Consider the following 20,114-nt stretch of genomic DNA (forward strand, 5'->3'; position numbering starts at 1 on the left):
AATCAAATGTTTTTTTGTTTTGTTTTTTTCAATTTTTCTGCACAGTAAGAGTTTAAGCAAAATTCAATGTTACGAGTCACGAATGTTAGATGAATCAACTTTGATACTGATGACTGAAAAATAATCCCTCTGAGTATTGAATGAATTTAACGGAGAGATTAATTTTTAATGGTTTTTTTTTAAAAAAAAAAAAAACAAAGACGGTTATGATTTCGTGGACAGGCATCAGTACTAAAAAAATTTCGATAGATTATTTCCTGTATGAGAGGAATTTTCACTAACTATAATCAAATATGAAATTCGAAAAGGAAGGCATAAAAAATTAAATACGAAGAGTCTAAACATTTTATTTTAATCCTATGCTTTTTTTAAAAATTTTCAATTAATTTTTTGATTGAATTTTTTAAATTCAATGTTATGAGTTCCGAATGTCTTCAAATAAGGCAAATTTGATAGTGATGACTGAGAAGAAAATTCCTCTGAGTTTTGAATGAATTTAACGGAAGGATTAATTCTGCATTGGACTTTTTTTTTAAAAAAAAAGACGGGTGTGATTGAATGATATGCATCAGTACAATCTTTCAAGTAAGACATGTATTTTCATAAAGAGTTATCAAATATGAAATTTGGGAAGAAAATAAATACAAAAAATTTAATTATATTTTATTTTAATCAAGTGGCTTTTTATCTTTTTAAATTTTAAAGTCAATACCAGCGTTTGAAAAAAATCCTTTTTTGTTTTGTAATGTCTTAAAATGTTTGTCTTAAAATGGGAAACTTTTAAACAGAAGACTAACAAAAAGTGATAAAAAAAAAAAACTTTGAGATCTGAACCAATTATTGAATGAATTAAATTAAGTTATAGTTTTGAAATTTTGAAAACAGCGCTTATGATTTCACAGATAGGCATCAGCAGAACGAGAAATTCAATTATATTAAAACAAATATATAGGTTTTTATAATCGCAGTGTTTCATTTTAATTTTAGAAATCTTTTACTTTTTTCTGTGCCTTCCGAGTGTCGCATATTTTATCTTTTTTGCTTTCTTCGCTGGTAATGAGGCATTATTTTTGTGGTTCGTGACGCGAGTGAATCTGACCTCAATTCTGTTTTATGTAGAGTACGGGGCTGTGTCACAGCCATAGAGAATGGAGCGGAGGAGGAGTACTCCATTGTGTGAAAGGGTTAAAGCGAGTGGTCGTGAGCCGCCTTTAAATGCCGACTTAATAATTTACTTCGATTACCCCTAAACGAGGAGCGGATTGGAAGCGAGGCATGGTTTACGACGGAGTAGAAGTAATCGGCCGGCCGAAAGAATAGCGGTCGTGACGGGCTTCTATTTGCGCGAACAAGCGGACGGCGAGAGCATGGTCCTCGTTGCATCCTCGCCAACGACGGGACTTTTTTTTCCATCGTCATGGACGACTGGTAAGTTTGTCTTTTTCCCTTCCAAGTTTTGGGTCCCTTCGCTTTGGACGTGTAGGGGCATCGATTGGGCCGCATCGATTCTTAGGGCGGGACTGCCGGGTAACTTTTGGGGGGTGCTTTGGTGGCTCCCCCTGGCGGCGTCCGAGAGGCAGACCATTGATCGTTGTACGCTTCGTTGTGGAAAGACCTCCCGAACATTGCCTCCGAGATGGCGGCAAAACTTGCCTACCCACGACCGCTGAAACCTCCGCCGACGGCATCGCGAAGAAACCGTCGCCACACGCTCGCTAACGTTCTCCGGTAAGTTTCCCGACACGTGGCTTTTTTACCATTGCTTGGCAAAAAATTTACCACTGCTTGGCAAAAAGTGAGCGCAAAAAATAGCGTAAAATGCAAAAAAATCTGAAAAATAATCGGATAGTACTTAATTATTTATATTAAAAATGTTCCCAATACATTGAGAACATTTTTGCTTGCATGCAAAAAATGCTACAAAATGCAAGTCAAGTTATAAGAATCCGAAAAAAATTCGGATGCTTAGCAAAAACATTCCTGTTTAACGTTATCCTGGAATGTATAAAAGAGATAAAGTTGATTTTTCTTATAAGAGTTTAATAAATAAACTTATAGTTGCCTTATTAAGAGCTCCAAGTTTTCCTTTTTGAAATCCTCATAAACTGAGGATAATTGCCTAATAACTACACTGAATGTCCTTGACAATAAATAATGAGAAGTGATTAATTACAAGAGAATGAGCTATTCACCTTTCTCCCTCTTTAGCGTCACTGAAATATTTGTGACATATTTTGTCTCTAAAATCTTTGCATAGTGCATTGTTTTTATTTCTGATATGTTTTTATATTTTAATACAAGTCTTAAAATATCTGAGGTGAATTTTACACTAAAAATATAGAACTGCAATAATGTTTTGATTTTGCTGCTATTTAGCCTTCATTTTCTTTTATACATGTATATTTACAAAATGTCTAATTAATTTCTACGTTTTTTTTTCTGGGAATTTTGGTATAGTTTATTTTTTATATCTGGACTCGCATAAGTTGTATCAATGCTATAATAACATGCGTAATATTAAATAAAAACTTTCTTGAGCGAATACTATGGTTAAAAAATTAATAACTAACTCTTTCAAATTCCATCCAAATTTTACTGGAAACTAGCACTTATTTATTCCTGACATCAAATTAACATCTTAGCTGCCGGGTGACTCACATGCGATTCACATCTGTTTTCTAATTAAATTATCTCTTTTTTGTTATAATTAAGAGATTACAAAGAAGGGAATATAATTTATTTATTCTCTTCACAATAAATAATTATCCGAATACAAGGGAAAATCATGGCAGCGAAAGTGTTAAAAACAGAAGTTTCCAATTTTTATAATCTACTGTTATAGCCAAAAAAGAAAATAAAAGGGTCAAACACATTTGTTTTAAATAATCCCGATAACAATATTTAAAATTTTAAAATGCATTTTGAAGTTTTCATGAATATATCCCAAATTTTTCAGCATCTCTCAAAGTTGCGACAACTTGGAAAAGTTTTGTCGAACTGATTAAGTGCAAAGGGATCGAAACCATTATTTCTTTCACATGACGGTTTCATTCAAACAACGTCTTGAGATAGTGAAATCGTGAGTGGACGAACCATTGAAATGCACCGCAAAAAAAAAAAAAAAAAAAAAAAAAAAAAGTCTTCAGTCACAAGTTATTGTTTGTGTTGCCGCAGATAGAGAAGAATTCCTGTTTCCTCTTCCGGTAACAAGAGCGAAAACCGTCCGTGATGATAAGAAAAGAAAAAGTAATGCGTTTTGACACATGATATCGAATTCATCCATCCAGGGAACTTAATTTAGAAATCTTCAAGTTCTTGCCCCACTTTCAGCGTTTATTAGTTCAGACAGAACTGTGGCTGAAAGCAACAGACCGCGAAGGTTTTGCTTATATATTTTTCTTAATTGAAAGATTAATTTAATTAAAAATAGTTACGAATGTGCTTGGAATTTTGATAGGTATGGAATGAACTGTTTTTTCTTTATTCTTTTTAATATAGTTTTTAAGCAAGATGTATTTTTTATTAATGTTAATGCTTCTTTTTTCTTGCATTCTTTATCTGTTCACTGCCAAGTACGCGATATATCGTAGCAAAACCTATACTAAAGTTGTCGGCTGCGAGATATTTCGTTCTTAGTTCTTTACCCTATCGATAAATAGAAATAATTGTGGCTATGTATGTATATATGTATGTTCCACACTTGCGCCTAAATTGGGCTGAATTTAACTAGATTTTGCATGCTAATTATTTAAACTACAAGAAAGAATACTGCCAAGTTTTCAAAGTACAAAAAAATCAATTAATTAGAAATTAATTAAAGATTTGTATTTTACACTATGAGCTACTCTACCACTATTTTTTAAAATGTTTTCTTTTATTTTTATACGTTTTGTGATCGTGCTTTTAAAGTAGTATCTTAAAGTAGTGCTTTAGACGTATTTAAAACTAAGCTTAAGTCAATCACTCAAACGATCACAACGCTTCCTATGTATGTGAACATATGTTATAATTGTTAACAGTGCAAATATAAAATATGGAAAAAAATTAGCAATTGGTTGTTTTTAAAAATCGTACGAATCATTTGATATTCCAATTTTAGTTAAAAGCAGACAGTTAAGATTTTAACCGATAAAAGTAATTTTTTAAAGATTTTAGACCAAAGTAATTTTAATGTTAAAATTATTATACATGAAATAATTTTCATCCTGAGCAACGCTGTATACATCAACAAGTCTAACGATGTATCATGGAATCCAATGCAAAATATTCTAAATTTGACTAAAAGTGAATGGATGAATTTGAATTTATAATTACTTGTTTTTCTTAGACATTTTACCAAATTTCATCTTAACATAATCATCTAGCAGCAGATAAAACCTCAGTACTTTCTTTACGATTTTTGACTCAAATTGTTTGCAGATTAGCTTTTCTTTATTTTTAACATTCTATTAAATCTTTCTTAAATCCGGCGTTCATTGTTTTAACTCTTTTTTAAACTTTTCTTTTTATGAAAATAATTAGAAAAATTATTTATTAAGTATAAAAAAAATTGAAAAATTTTCTGAAAAATCATTTTATTATTAAAATGCATTAAATTTTAAAAATGAAAAAAAATCAAGATGATTGAAGAAATATATTAGAAGATATTGTAATGATAAAAGAAATGCCTTTGTATTTTTAACGGGACCAAGGTATCCTTAGTTCTTCGGGCCGGACGGCTCCAATTTTGAAATTATGTGCCACCAAATATCCATTATGTATGAAGTCCTTGTATATGATAAATTTGACGTCTGGTTGACATAGTATGAGAGTGCTAACTCAGGTATCATCCTCCATCTGCCTGAGACTCAAAATTCGAGTCCGTCCCAAAATTGTTCTCGTTTTGCCTTTAAACGAGACATTAATATGACGAAACTAAAATAATTAAAATCCCAAACTGCGAATTTATTAAAACTTTAATTGGATGCAGTATCTTATTTTGAACATTCATTGTTTCTCCCAATTCTATCAAAATTGAAAGGGTACTTGGATATTTAAGATCGTCCAAGTAATTTTTATCTTTACATTTTAATTTTTACTTCAACTTAAATACAAATTTAAATGTCAAAAATTTCTGTAATTCAATGAAATAATCTAGCTCGTCATTTCAGTACAAGAGGTTAGTTCTTCCGGAGTAAATACAGGAAGCAATTATTTTTTTAAAATCCTGAATAAATACAAGGAGAGCTTGCCTTTATTCATAGCAGTTAAAGTGTTAAGACTAAGAATGTACTTTTATATTCTTTCATTCAATAAGATTATACCTCAAAATGCAGATTTTTTTTTTCTGAAAGTCTTTTTAAATTTGATTTATTTGCAAAGAAGATATTTTATCACTTCAATGACGTTGATGGTTTTTTCTTTAAAAAGCCTTTCTGTTTTCTAAAATGATCTTGCGGAAGTGAAGTTTCGACAGTAAGCAACGAGTGGCAACGTCGGAACTTCGATTTGACACATGAGTAACTTTTTTGAAAGGGAAAATAAATTTACCGTAAAAGGTATCCATTGTGTAAAATAAGAATTCGAGGATGTAAATTTAGTATGGTACGTTTATAAGAATTCATTTTCTTCCTTTTAGGAATGTCTTGAAAAGTTGTTTTGCATATTACGAAAAAAAATTGCTTAACATTCTATTGATTACAAATATTATCACGTTTGCTGTCTTGTGAGTCGTATGTGATTCACATCTACTGTCAAATTAGTTGACATATACTAAATAATTTGATTATACATTTTTTTATCCTTAATTGTAGTAAAAAAAGGGATCATGTAATTAAATATTACATATGAATCACAGGAGAGTCACGCGGAGGCCAATATGGCAATATTTAGAAATTTGAAAAATAAAATCAAGAGTAATTAAATGATTCTTAACATTAATTTTATTTCTGTTTTGATTCAATGATGGAAATTTCATGGCTTTCTATGATTTTTTTAGATAATATTTACTGCTATTTAATTCTCAGAATCGTTATTCTAATATGAACTATATTTAATTCTAGTAAAAATCCCGAACAGCTTAGAATTTTGAAAGAAAAATATAATATAATTACCCTATTACATAGTATATTTGCTTATTTTGATCCCTATAATTGATTGGTTATTTCATTACTTGTACAGATCCTTGTACGAATCTCCATCAAGCAGATTATAACTCTGAGAGGATTTAATAATGCCAATGCTTATCTGTTATCATTACAATATCTTCCAGCAGACTTTTTCAAATTTCTTTATATTTCCTGAATTCTTGATTTAAGTGCATTTTGCTAACGGATTTTAGTTTATTTATAGTAACTTCTTATGCGAGGGTTATTTAGGAATGGACATTTTAATTATGACCGTAGTTTCTTTGGTGACATTGGCCTCTGTTTAGTTGTCTTACCATAAGATGATAGGGATGGGATCTAAATCCCTTCTCCAAATTACCACACCACGCCACTTGGAAGACGATTGTCTCATGGCTTCGGATGTACTGTGTACCAGCCCCGCACACACGATGAATACTTAAAAGAATCAGGGCTCGAACCTGAAGCTCTCCGGTCTCGAAGATGAGATTTTATCATTTGGCCTCCAAGCCCCCTCCCAATTATTTTTAAAAAAAAATGAAACGATTTGTCGTGAAATTTTGATTGAAACTTAATAATGCAACTAATTGTTTAAAATTATTTTCACAAAAAGAGTTTTTAAATAGTTTTACGATGCATCCCGAAATTAACTCCTGAGAAATACAATTAATTAGGGATTTATTTTATAGAAATTCTACACTGATGATTGAATCAGTTTTAATGAAATGATTTTCCATGTTTTGCATTTATAAATGAATTTTTAAAAATTTATCAAAAATAAATATGATGTCTCACTTATTTTGAAATCAGCCCTCTTATGAATATTTTAATAATTGCGATCTTTCAAAATATAAAATTTTCTTCATTTGAAATATAAAAGACATTCAACATATAAAATGGCGCATTTTCACCACGAGATTACCGCGACATTTCAACGCATTTGTTAAGATGCTTTTGAGGTATTTATTTTATTTTTATTATTTTCTTAAGAAAACATTTTTGATTTCGTTAAAAAAAACTTTTTTTGGAAAGCTCTCAAAATCTTTCTCTTTTGATAGATTAGTAAAACATCTGTATTTCATTCTGCCGCTACCTTTCTCTACTCTACGTTTCATAAGATAGTATTTTAACATATTTTCTGCCATGATTATGTCTGTTATTCGGATAATTTATCTAATTAAATTACCCCTCTTTTGCCATCTCTTAAACATAGTAGGTAAATGAGCCATCGAATTAGTTAGTTAGATGGGAACAAATTAAATAATTGGTGTGATTCATAGTTGTGAATCAATAACTTATAAGAGAGTTAAGTGAAATTATATTTTAATACACTTTTAATTTCGCATTTCTTTACTACACTTTGAAGTCAGCAAAATAATGTCTGAATATTTTGATTAATGTTAAATTAAGTTAATTTTAAAACATTCATTAATAAATCAGAAAATTTAAAATATAAATTTTTTAAATCGTATTTTTATTAATTTTTCTAAATCCCAAATTTAATATTTTCTTTAAAAATGAATGAAATGAAAACTAAAAATAAATGAAATGGGAGATTAACTGAATTTCTCTTTGATTTCTTAGCTGCTGCATTTCCTTTGAGAAAATTCAACGCTTAAATGTTTAAAAAGAATAATTTCAAAGAAATTTTACAGATGAAATTTCGAAGATAGTTTCTCTATGTATCTGTTTGGGGCTTGAGTTTCCGAAAAATTAAGAATTTCAGAATTACGCAGTATCTCCTAAATCTAATCGGTAGTTGAACTTCAGATTAGTTAGGTTAGTTTCATTAGTTCTGTAACTTAACAAGAACAATTGAATTAACAGTTGTGATTTGAACATTTTATTTCCAATACCCCTTTTACTTTCCAGAAATATTTCTTCGTTATAAGAGATTCTTTCAAGGAGTCTATTTAAATTCTTGAGTAAAAGATCAACAGTCACTATTTTATTTTGAATTTATGATTTTGTTTCAAAATAAATTATACCAAATTGTTGAGTTTTTCCTCTCATGAATGGTAGGCATATGTTGGAAAAATTATACTGGGATGATATTTTTTTAATATTAGTAGTAGATTCTTTACCGAATTATTTTTTCGATGAATTGTTCAATTTTTTAGCATCATTAATTAAATTTTGTTACAAAATAAGTCCAGGAAAGAGGAATTTTTTAATTAGTTAGATTAACTTAATTAATTAAATTTAATTAAAGATTTTTTTAAAATTTTTTTGCCTAACTAATATCTATTGCTTGCTGTAAATGTTCGTTTGAATGACATAAAAAATAATCATATTACAAAGGTACCAGCCTGATTTATACGGTATCTTTAAGTAGGCGGTTGGTAAATACGGAGGTAAGATGTCCATTCATTATTAAATATATATTAGAGTGTAATAGCCAAGAATAGTGTAATAATTTTGAAGAAAATTGCTTCCAAATTTTCGACATAGCTTATATACTCATAAGTGGTACAGCTGTGGTGCAACTCGGTTAGAAAAACATTGGTCTACCGATCGAGAGGTCAGGATTGATACTTAAGGCTTTTTTTAAAATTCAAAATTAATTTGAATTAAATTAACAATTTATGAATATTTTGATCTATATGTTGCTAATCTTTTATTCAAAATATAAAAGTTTATTTATATCATACTCGAATTATAATCACAATTTAATTTTTGAGAGGGCAATAATAATAATTTTAATGGTGATAAATATTAATTATTGTTATTCACATCAAAAAAAGCTCTTATTCATTAATTCTAGAAATTTATTCTGTATTTGATAATTTCTAGTTACATACTAGAATCAGAAAGATAATTATCCTAAAAGACATTGAAAACTAGATATATTCTGACGTCTTTCATGATTAATAAATGATGATTGCTCACAAGAACAGAATTCCTTTAGATCTTTTGGGAAAATGACTTTATCCATATTCAAAATTATTTCTATGTATATTTAATTACTTATCTCCTAGTTACTACTACTTGCTGTCGATCATTAAAGTCGGAGCCACCTGCTTATGCATTCAATAAATTATCAGATGCTTTCTGAGATTTCTGGTACAAATGCAGTTTCATGGAGCTTGAACGAATTATTTTTAGCTATTTTAAAGTACAACAATTTAAATCATTATTATACTTAAAAGTATGACGTGAATGAATATTTATATTTTTGCTTAAATAATGACTAATAAATTTGTTAAAAGTAATTATAAATTTTTTGTTTAATTTGAAATAATTTGGATTAAAAAAAATATCATCCAGACTTGCATTTTGAGCATTGTATGCTTCACCAATCATGCGATTTTGCACGGAAGGGTTGTATCAACTTAATAGTGTAAAATCGAAGTCGAAAGTATGAATATTATTTTCATTTTAATTGAATTTCTACAGCTCTTTCATATTTTAATAAATAACTATTCTAAAGTTATACTACAAATACATTAAATTTCATCTCGAACTCAATTTCACAATCTATGCCTTCCATTTGTAATTATATAAATAAAATAACTGAATTTAACGAAAAATTTAAATCTGATTTAGAACCTTCCTTTCTCTTTTGGTGCAATTATTTTATAATAAAGTTACTTCACTAATTTCTTAAAAGAAAAATTAAATCAATATTCTACTGACTGGTAATTGGCTGTTTAAAGCTCTTTAATATTTTAATGAGTATTTATTCTAAAGATGTACCATAAGTACATTAAATTTCAGAATCAGGTCATTTAACTAGTAAGTAAATAAATAAAATAGCTGAATTTAACAAAAAAATTTGTATCTGGCTTGTATTCTACCTTTCTCTTTTAAAGTAACTATTTTATAAAAAATTACTTCACTGATTTCTTAAAAGATAAATTAAGTCAATCAAAATTAACCTCTCAGCAAAATCTGATGCTTTTGTATTTTGTTTTAAAATTTTGCTACTGGAGTGGTAATTGACTTATCATCCGTCAACTGTCAGAACCAAAAAATCTCTACAGATTTTTATAAACATTGACTGTTTTTGACTTTTGTATCCGCTGATATTTTAGATTCTTAAAAGCAAGCGCGACATGAAAATCAATGAAAGGTTTTCTAATTTTGTTCATTTACCAAGCAAGAAAGAAAAATTCTTGGAAAAACTTTTAATTCTTCATTTTGTAAATTTTTTTAAAGTTTTATCTTTTTTAATTCCTGAATAAAGTACTGATTTATAAAATTGAAACTATAATTTAGAATTTAAAAGAAAATCGAAATAAATATGTAAATTTCAAAATGCATATCATGCTATTTACTACAAATTAACTAGTAAATTTGTACTAAGTAATTTATTTAAGCAAATATTTGCATATACAAGAGAATGAATACAGCTAATAATTATTATAGTAACTTGACCATAATATTTCTACTATGCATATTTTATTAGCTAGAAATTTAAGGGATATTAAAGAAATAATTTAATATTTATCTCTGTTCCAATCCTCTTTCATCTACAATTTCAAACTAAACTGATAAGCCCCTTTTCGGTCATAAACGTTTTAAATTTCAGTAAAAGATACTAATGAAATTGCCCATAAACGATTGCACTTTGGGATAATTCAAATCCTATTCTGTTAGAAAACTGTTATATGTGGGGATAAATTAGCCACGAATCTTTGTGCTTGCGAGATGACTCTAATTTGAGATTTATTAATATTCTACTGAGTTTCTTAGAAGCAGTGATATAACAGTTATGCATTCTATCTAATGCATAGATCATGTTTGTGATCTTATTAAAAAGGTGGTTCTTATCTCTAAGCGATCCTTTCAGATTGTTATCCAATTTTACAGGCTTGATGATTAAGTTTTGATATAAAACTTTTGTATCAGAGAGCATAATGAATTTTTTCGCTCTTTCTTCCAAAAATAAGCTTGAATACTTAGTTATAAGCTCTAAAGTATTGATAATTTTTTTTCAGAAATTATCTCCTTAGAAAAGGCGTTCTAATCTGCTGCTTAATTCTTGGTTTTGAGGCTAGAATATTTAGAATTTTAAATCGAATTTTAACGAAATGCACCTAATACCTCGGGTTTGAAAGATGTATAATTGTGGGTCAAACGATCTTACGCTGGTGCGGTGAGAAAATATGGTGAAGGGTTGATGGCTCAGTAGTCATATCTATCATCTGATCTCGACTCAGAATTATGAGGAATGTCCACAGTAGCGATAATTTAGCTTGAAACTGTGGCATTATACCTCTTTCTTCAGACAGCCTAAAAATAGCTCCTTATAGATTTTACAGCTTTTGGGAAGCTGTGAGGATCTATCTGTAATGTTACGTATTGTTGACCAGAGAACTTCAGGTTCGAAACCCAGTTCCGATAAAGATCCGTTATATAGGCCTGTTGCAAAATAAATCTGACTTTTAGGGCGGAAGTTTCGAGAGGTGGTGCCACCTAGGCTGGTACCCTTGTCATCTAATCGCAGTTCAAAATTAGTAGTTTCATTTCAAAATAGTCCCATTGTTTCTTCTTAATGGTATGTGAATATAACTGAATTAAGTTATACTTTTGCCTTCCGGTACTGTTATTGCGCTTCATATGAATTAAATTTTGTTCGTTGAAATATATTTTTAATTTGCTCAGCTTTGGACTTTTTAAATAAGTATTGAAAATATCAACCGATATCAACCGAAAATATCAACCGAGTAGAAAAAAAAGTGAAGAAAAAAGTTTGAAAGTTAGATTTAACAAAATAAATACAGCAAATATTTTCACAAATACAATACTATCTCTTTATCACATTTTTCTATGGTAGAAGATGAAAATGAGCATTAAGGGATTGAAATAATGAATTAATATATGGAATATGTAGAATTTCTATCTCTAAACTTATTTTACTGTAATAAAGGAAATATCTGAATATCTTTTTTCGGGCTTTACCCCATTCTTTTGATGCGAACGGTTCGCTTTCGCAACGCACGCATTTCTCCTACAAACCGCTTCAAAATGCACTTTGAATGTAATGGTCTGATATCTAATAAACAAAGCACAAAAAAGGGTAATAAATTGTTTCGAAATGAAGACGTCCCTAAAATCTTACGACATTTCACCGTTGGTTGATTCGGTGATGGCTGAAAGCGCTGTCAAGTGCAAAAAGTGCTTCTGAGTAATGATTTCCTAGAATAACGTATGAAGAAGTAAACAACAATGAAATCGCAAACAAGGGGAGAGTAAATTTCACCCTATCAATAACTGCTCACTAATAAGCCAAGTTCTGATTTTCTGTTCAAATAGCCGTTTCTGATTTCACCAGGAATGTCAAATGAAAGGGCAAATCAGGAATTTTGATGTTTCGCAAAGAAAAAAAAAAGGAATGATGGCGCATTGTTTGCGAAACATAATTAATGTAAGTGTAAAAGAATAATTTCAGATAGGATTTATTAAAATTCAGACTTATCTAATGTATCGCGTGAGAAATTTAAACCAGACAACTGAAATGTTTGTAGATTAAAATAACTGCAAATGCGCTTTTTGAAGTTTCGTTCAATGAATTTTTCGGGTATCATTGAAAATATCAATCGATAGAGCAATTAAGATATAATAAGAAATGAGGAACTTCGGTGCTTCACAGAAAAAAGTGAAATGATGGTGCTTTGTTTGCGAAATACAGTTAATGGAACTGAAGAGTAATGGTTTCGGAAAGGCATATTTGAACAAATTTATGAAAAATGCTTATCGATTAGAAAACTCGAAAACATTTTCTGCAATTTCGTCCAGTAACCATTAAATTTCCACTGAGAATATCAACCGAAACAGCAATTTAGAAGTTATAAGAAATGGCGAATTTTGGTGCTTCACAGAAAAAAAAAATGAAATGATGGCGCATTGTTTACGAAATACAGTTAATAGATTGATTAATTTTTTTCTGGCACAAGGGCCAATACTGGCCAAGCTGTACCAAACAGTTAATAGAAATGAAGTGTAATGGCTTCTGAAAGGCACACAGATTAAAATGATACTATATGCAATATTTGAACTAAGTTACCAAAAATGCTTATCGATTAGAAAACCCGAAAACATTTTCTGCAATTTCGCCTAGTAACCATTTAATCTCCTCTAAGAGTATCAACTGAAACAACAATTAAGAAGTAATAAGAAATGAGGAATTTTGGTGCTTCACAGAAAAAAAATGAAGTATTGGCATTGATTATTTTCGAAACACAATTAATTGAAGCGTAAAGTAATGGTTTTACCAGGGCAGATTAATTAAAATAACAACATGCAACAGCTGAGCTAAATAAAAAAGTTTGTAAATTGTGGTAACCGAAAACATTTCTAGCAATTTCAAAATTGAAGCAGTTTTAAAATGTTATTAAATCCTATTTTAAATAGCTAATGGATAAGTGAATTAGAAAAATTAAAACTTTGACGGTTAGATAATGCTGAAGTTGGTGATCTCATAGAAAGAATTTGAGATGAAAATGGGGAGATTTTGTTATCAAGTATTTCTTTCATATATTTCTTTTCAAATGAACCAAAATGTTAAAAAACGCATTCATTCATATTTAATGCATTAAGTTTTTTTTCATTTATTTGACATTTTTTCATGCATCATTTCGTTGTTCAGTTTTTTAAGTATTCTATATACTCCCGGCCCACGCAAAAAAATGATCAGAAATTATACCTCAAGCAATCTTTAAAGAGTGAAATAAAGTCAATGTTCGGAGAAGGTTAAAAATATGAGTTTTCCGTTTATTTAATGGTGTCCTCTGAGATTCTAACGAAACACATTAAGGGCAAGGAGAAAAGATAAAATTAGAAAAGACATAAAAGAAAGGTAAATAGGACAAAAATCGGAACTGTTCTCCCTTCGTCTTTTCCATCCATTACCGCAAAAAATGTCTCAACATGTGGTCACAAACCATTTTGTAAAGATATTATATATGATCGGTTATTTTTGAATGAAATAAAAATTATCTCTGAAAATCAACAGGCATATACCTTTGCTCGTAGACAAATTTTGTCGAAAATTTGATGTGCATCTATAATGTGGGTGTAAACACCGTATGAGAATTTTCATCCATCTAGCCTTTTGCATTTCTGAGTTATGTTCACGCAGCCACTGATAAACAATCTCCCCTTTAATGGATTTTATTCCCAATTTAATACTTAGCTATGATCCTAATGAAAGAAAATGTGCCAAATTTTATGCATTTAGCTGTGTGGTTCTAAGCTACCGTACTCATGTATAGACTAGCTAACAAACCATCAGTTTTTTGTTGATGGAGTAGACCTAAAATCAGATAAAGGCCAATAGTTATACTGTGAAGATTTCATGTCAATTCTTATTCATCTTGCTTTTGTGGGTTTCCGTTATTGCGTTCAAAAATGCATGGATAGACTATGGAACATAATTTCAAAACGTGCTTTTCGTGCAAAGATTCGATTGTCTAAATCTCGTCGTTGAATTGTTTGATGATTACAATTAGTACGGGGCGAAATAATAAGGCGAATTATTTGATGATTAGTAAAAAATGGCAAAGCAAAGCAAATATTTTTTTACATTCAACTTAATTTATCGGTGCACATATAGAGACAGTGTTTTAATTTATTAGTAATAAAAGCTTAAATTATTTCTGGTTTTTAAGACAATGCATTCATTTTTTATATTATTTTGAATACTTGTTTAGTGACTGATTTGTTTGCCGTGAATAACAATTTTTATACAATGAAATATTTTGAAAAAACTGTAAAAGGAGTGGAGGGGTTGTTTATAGTGAAAAAATTTTTCAATTACCAATTTTTTTTTCATCAGCCAGGATCTATAAAAAGCATCAGTTTTTGAAAACAAATATTTTAAAATGGAATTAGAATTTCTCGAAAATAGGTTTTGAAAAAGGTTCTTGCACCATTGAATTATATGAAAGGACTTGAGATTTATTTTTCTCATTAGATAAATTAGCACGCCTTGGGCTGATTCGAAAGGAAAGAAAAAAGTTACCTGTTCGCAAAACAGGTATTGAATTTCCAAGCTTCGCATTAACAATCAAAGTGATTGTTAATGCGAAGATTTTCGATTTTTATTCCTTTCAGTGTGAAGTTTTTTTTAGTATTTATATTCTTGTAGTCATAAGTTAATGATGTTTAAAATAATTTTAAAAAAAACATGGAATTTTGCTTTTTAATTCCAGTAATTTTGATTTGTTACGTCTTACCCGCAAGTTAATGAGACAATATAAAATTATTATTAAAAAACTATTGTTATTTGGAATTAATTTTAGAAAAAAAAAATGTGAATTCCCGAATTGCAAAGGATTTGTTTGTCTCGAGTTTCAAAACTTCAGATAGAAATTTTAATTACTTAAATAAATCTGTCGACTAATGAATATGTGGTTCTCTTTAATTATTTGTTTATGAGGTTTTTTGAAACTTTATCAGGGACTTGAGATTTCTAAAAACTGCTTGAGATCAAATAGCTTTTGCTCAAAACTCATTAATGTATATTCCCACCATAAAAAAAGACGCTTATTTTATTCATTCTGAATATGGAAAAACAACTTATTATGAGTTTTAATGAAAAAGATTAATTTAGCTAATTACCTTATTTAAATCTCCTGTAAATCTTGTTTCAGAAATGGATTAAATCCAAATATTTAAAATTTATTAGCATTGCCTTTCTTGTCCGTATTTGAGTTTGCTCCCATTATGCTGATTTTAGGCATTGCTGAATCACTCCTTTGAAAACAGTCAAAACGCTGTAAAAAAGATGTGCATTAAAATAAAATAGAAGTTAAAAAAGCGGTGAAGCATTTCAAATTTAGCATTAATTTTAATGAATTTAAGCGTATTAAAATATTTTGTAGAAAAATTTGTAAAATGAGAAATTAATATAAATGAAATGGTAAAATGTTGATTTTTAAGTTTGCATCAAAATATTTTTTGTAAGATTATTTGTTCCAAAAATGCAGAAACATAGCAAAATTTCGAATTATTTCTAATTAATTGAATAAATTAATTTCAAGTTAATTAATTAGAAGGAGATATGGAACATGTGCATGTGTTTTACACAGTCACATTGATTTTTGTTTTATTAAGACAAAGAAATGGTTTTTAAGAAAATATTTTCTAAGGAATAATATCCATTGTTAGATATTATAAAGAATAATCCATTATTTACACAGAGTTTGAAACAATATTTATGTACAAAATCTTTTCTTTACTTTCTATAATTTAGTTCAATATGCACTATTATACTGTATTTACGGTCCTATCTTTAACGTTTTTTCCATTTACAATGTTCTCCAAATTTTAGAGCATTTTTACCTGTATAAATGGTTTTCCTCGATATACTTTCCCCCTCCCCTCCAGCTAACACCACTGCTCTTTTTCTCCTTTATAAAAAGCAAAGTAAGATAATTGTAAAGCATATACGTATTTATGTAGTATATGTTCATGATTTTTTTTTTAATTTGTAGATGAGCTTTTTAGTATTAGTATTTTGTATAGAAGATTCGCACTAGTACTAATACTTCTATATCTAGTACTAGTACATAATATCGAAAAGAGTCGTGAAGAAACATTCTCTGTCAGATTTAACCGGGAAAATATTGTTCGTAGCTCAATAAGTTTTCCTTGGTTAAGAAATCAAACATCATACGATGCATCAAATGCTATAATAATTTCAGAATAATTGTACCATACTGGTATTTCATCCCATAAGATGTCGTCATCTTACGGGATCAGATTAAGTAAATTTTGTCTGATCATCAACATATTCAAAATTTTAAATGAATAGTAAATTTTGACATTATTTATTTTATTTTGAGGTTTAAAAAATGAATTTGGGGTTGCAATTAATCTCTTAAATATGAGAATTTTTACTATGCCTAAATTTTGGCTTAAGATGTAGGAGAGTGATATTTTTCAATAAATGGACATATTCTAGTAATTTTGGATATTCCCTGATTACGACTGTTGCCTTTCGAAAGGAGCAGTATTTCTTCTGGGTTACTAGTATTCCTTATTTTTGAACTTCTTTTATCTCATTTTCTTTTAGGGAGATATGGCTGAGGCGAGATAATCAGGCTTGATAAAAAGAAAAATACATTTTTTTTTTTTTTCGTATTTCTTGGACCAGATGTCCTATTGATAGTCTCTGCAATAAATTCGAAATTCGAATCTCCCTGCTGAATCTGTTCAATCAGGAGAATGTTAATATTCTGACTTTAATGGGACATGGAAATTCATGGATTGAGGTACCGGCACAGGTGTCTTTATTATCTCTTAACTATAATAGAAACATATTACATCTCGTGCAGCTAGTTTAATTTCGTTAAATTTCGCTACACCCAAAACTGAAATTCTACATTTCTTGAATTATCCAACGCGTAGTTGAGTCTGAGGCTTTATTTTTCGTAAAAAACATTTAGGAGTGGAAAACATATTTTTTTTCGGAGATGTCATTTATGCCTGCGAAATAATTTGCTCATAACATAACAGAGTCCCTGCAAGATACACTTGATGAAATTTTATTAAATAATAAATTCATTTATAATTAAAATAATGAAGTCAAATCCTTTATCACGTTCTGAATATTTCCCGTAGTAGCTCACTATTACAAAACTGTCAGTTGTATTATAAATATGAAATGTTGGAACAACTACAGGTGTGCTGGTGAAAATGATCTCTAGGGGTAGAATTCCTTTTTGTTCTCAGAAATTTAGGATCATTGCGTACTAACTATCGAAGGACAGTCGAAGTATCTGAGTTCTACAAACCTCAAAAATATTCTGTTATAAACAATACAATTTTCAGACTTAAATCTGGAAAAGTAATTATTAATTACCGACGTATATTTTTAAAAATGAAATTGAGTTAAGCATCTAAACGAAAAACAGATAACATAATTTAAAATGATTGCTAACATTGCATCGACATTTCTTCTTTTATAATTACTTGATTTTCATATAGAACATGACTTGCAAACTAGATTGGATACAATTTCGCAAGCTGATATAAAACAATATGTACAGCAGTTTTTCTGATAAGCTACTTGTTTCTATTAAAGGTCCAGTTACCATCTATCTTATTTTTCTTGACCCGAATGTAATTTCTTGGATTTCAGGAATGCCATAAAATTGCCTTACCCTCAGTTAAAGTACGCAAAAATTTTATTATGCTTCGTCTCAGTTTCGAGTATGCGCATATAAATCTCAATCTCGTCTTCATCTTATTCTTTCCCCCAGATATAAGATATACATTTTTACTCTGGACAAATGTATGCTACATATATTATGCCAAAACAAACTGTTCTAAATGCAAAATGAATGTAGATGCAATGTTTCTATTTTACGTATGCCTTTCTTGAGGTAAAGATCTAAAATGATCGTAAGAGTCGAGAGTTGCTTTTTGGGTAAAACCGTGAGGCGTCTTAAAAAGAAATCTTTTCACTGAAGCCATAAGAATGCTGCAGATGTAAGGCAGATGTGCGAGAATAAGAAAGTAGAGGGATTTATTGTTCATGTGTGTTGTTTCTGAAAGGAAAGAAACGTTGCTGTAAAATATTAAAATCGTTCACTGTTCTGGAAAAAGATTACTAGCGCATTCTCTGTGTTATTTGAAGCGTGTCTTATAATGAGCTTTAGTATTTATGTGTATTTTGTTCGAAGATAGGAAAAAAAGAGTGACGTAAAAGTTTGCGCATGGTCAGGAGTTTTAGATTTCTTTTAACCGTATAAAGTTCAAAATCGGGCTCTCGTCAAATGCATTTCGGAAGTGATATTTTGATGCTTTAATCAATCAAATTCTTTCCGGACGAAAGAAAAAGAAATATTACTTTGATTTTTTTATAAATAAAGAAAAAGAATAATTTAAAGAAGCATATTAAAATGTCTTAATCGATTCCCTGATGATTGGAAATAAACTTGCTATTTTCACAATAAAATTTCGTTTCATTCATAAAGAAGAAAATTAGCTTATTATTAGAAACTTTTGAATGAAAGAAATTAGCTTATGATTACTAAACTATCATAAATATTATTCATTGGTTTTAAGATAAAAGTATTTTCTAGTGAGAATATGGCCACTTACTTTTTTTAATCAATACTGAGATAGAGTTTTAAAACCCTCTTGCATTGATGATTTTATTCCTAAGTAAAAAGTCAGAAAAAGTGATAAGTAAAGAATATATATTGAAAATTATTTATTATAATTATCATATTTTTATTATTATTATCATTAAAATAATTATATTCTTTATTTATATTTTTTTCAGCAAGAAATATTTAGGCTTTTTTGTGTTTGATTAAAGGCCCAATATTACTTCACACGATAGGGAATGTAGTAACACTTTGAGTTCCTTTCATCCTTTATGTGGAATTTTTCTCACGAAATTTCTTTTGCGGTGCTTTTCATAATTAGATTATAACAATTGGTAAATTTATTATTTCAAAACGAAGAAATGCAAAATTCGTTAAAAATATTTCAATTATTACTTTTTAATTTAAATTTTTTGCATGTTTGAATCAACACATTATTTAACTACATTTTTATTCTTGTAAATTTTCCGTTGGCTTATTTTTTTACATTCATGTATGCTGCAATATCTTCATGAAAAAATTGATCTCAGTATTTCAATAAATGTACACATTGTAGTCCTGCACATTGCAATCCAAATAAATCTTTTATTTTTGGAATAGTATTTATCTGCCCTTAAGTATATGAATATATTAACTCAAAAACTCTCAGAGTTAAACTAATAAAATTTGTTATGTAAACTTTACACAAAATTATAGATTAATAACTGAACTAAATATAATATTAATATTAATAAAAATATAAAATTAAATGCATAATATAATGTAAATGTAAAATTAAATATATAATAATAATATTAATAAGTATAATTTTAATATAAATATAAAATTAATATTAATAACTAAATATTGAAGTAAATCTTTTCAAGGGAAGAAGTATTGTCTCAAAATGGGTACCTGATTATTTGCAGTAAATGACAAAGCTAAATCGTAAGAGAGTATCATTGTTTGT

General features: G+C 29.0%; 1 protein-coding gene across 2 annotated transcripts in view; it reads left to right on the plus strand.

Moving 5' to 3' along the window:
* Positions 1-1,400: 1,400 nt before the first annotated feature.
* LOC129958840 (cAMP-specific 3',5'-cyclic phosphodiesterase, isoforms N/G-like) overlaps positions 1,401-20,114 on the plus strand; it is a 327,156-nt gene continuing 308,442 nt past the window's right edge. The window contains exon 1 of one of the 2 annotated variants that reach the window (XM_056071557.1): positions 1,401-1,428. In XM_056071557.1, the coding sequence (XP_055927532.1) occupies positions 1,418-1,428 (11 nt within the window). In that variant the 5' untranslated portion in view covers positions 1,401-1,417. Of the gene's footprint in view, positions 1,429-1,602; positions 1,729-20,114 lie in introns of those variants that run through there. The other variant, XM_056071561.1, reaches the window with a different exon arrangement.

The sequence above is a fragment of the Argiope bruennichi genome, chromosome X1 (genome assembly GCF_947563725.1).
Source record: "Argiope bruennichi chromosome X1, qqArgBrue1.1, whole genome shotgun sequence".
In the NCBI taxonomy this organism is placed as follows: domain Eukaryota; kingdom Metazoa; phylum Arthropoda; class Arachnida; order Araneae; family Araneidae; genus Argiope; species Argiope bruennichi.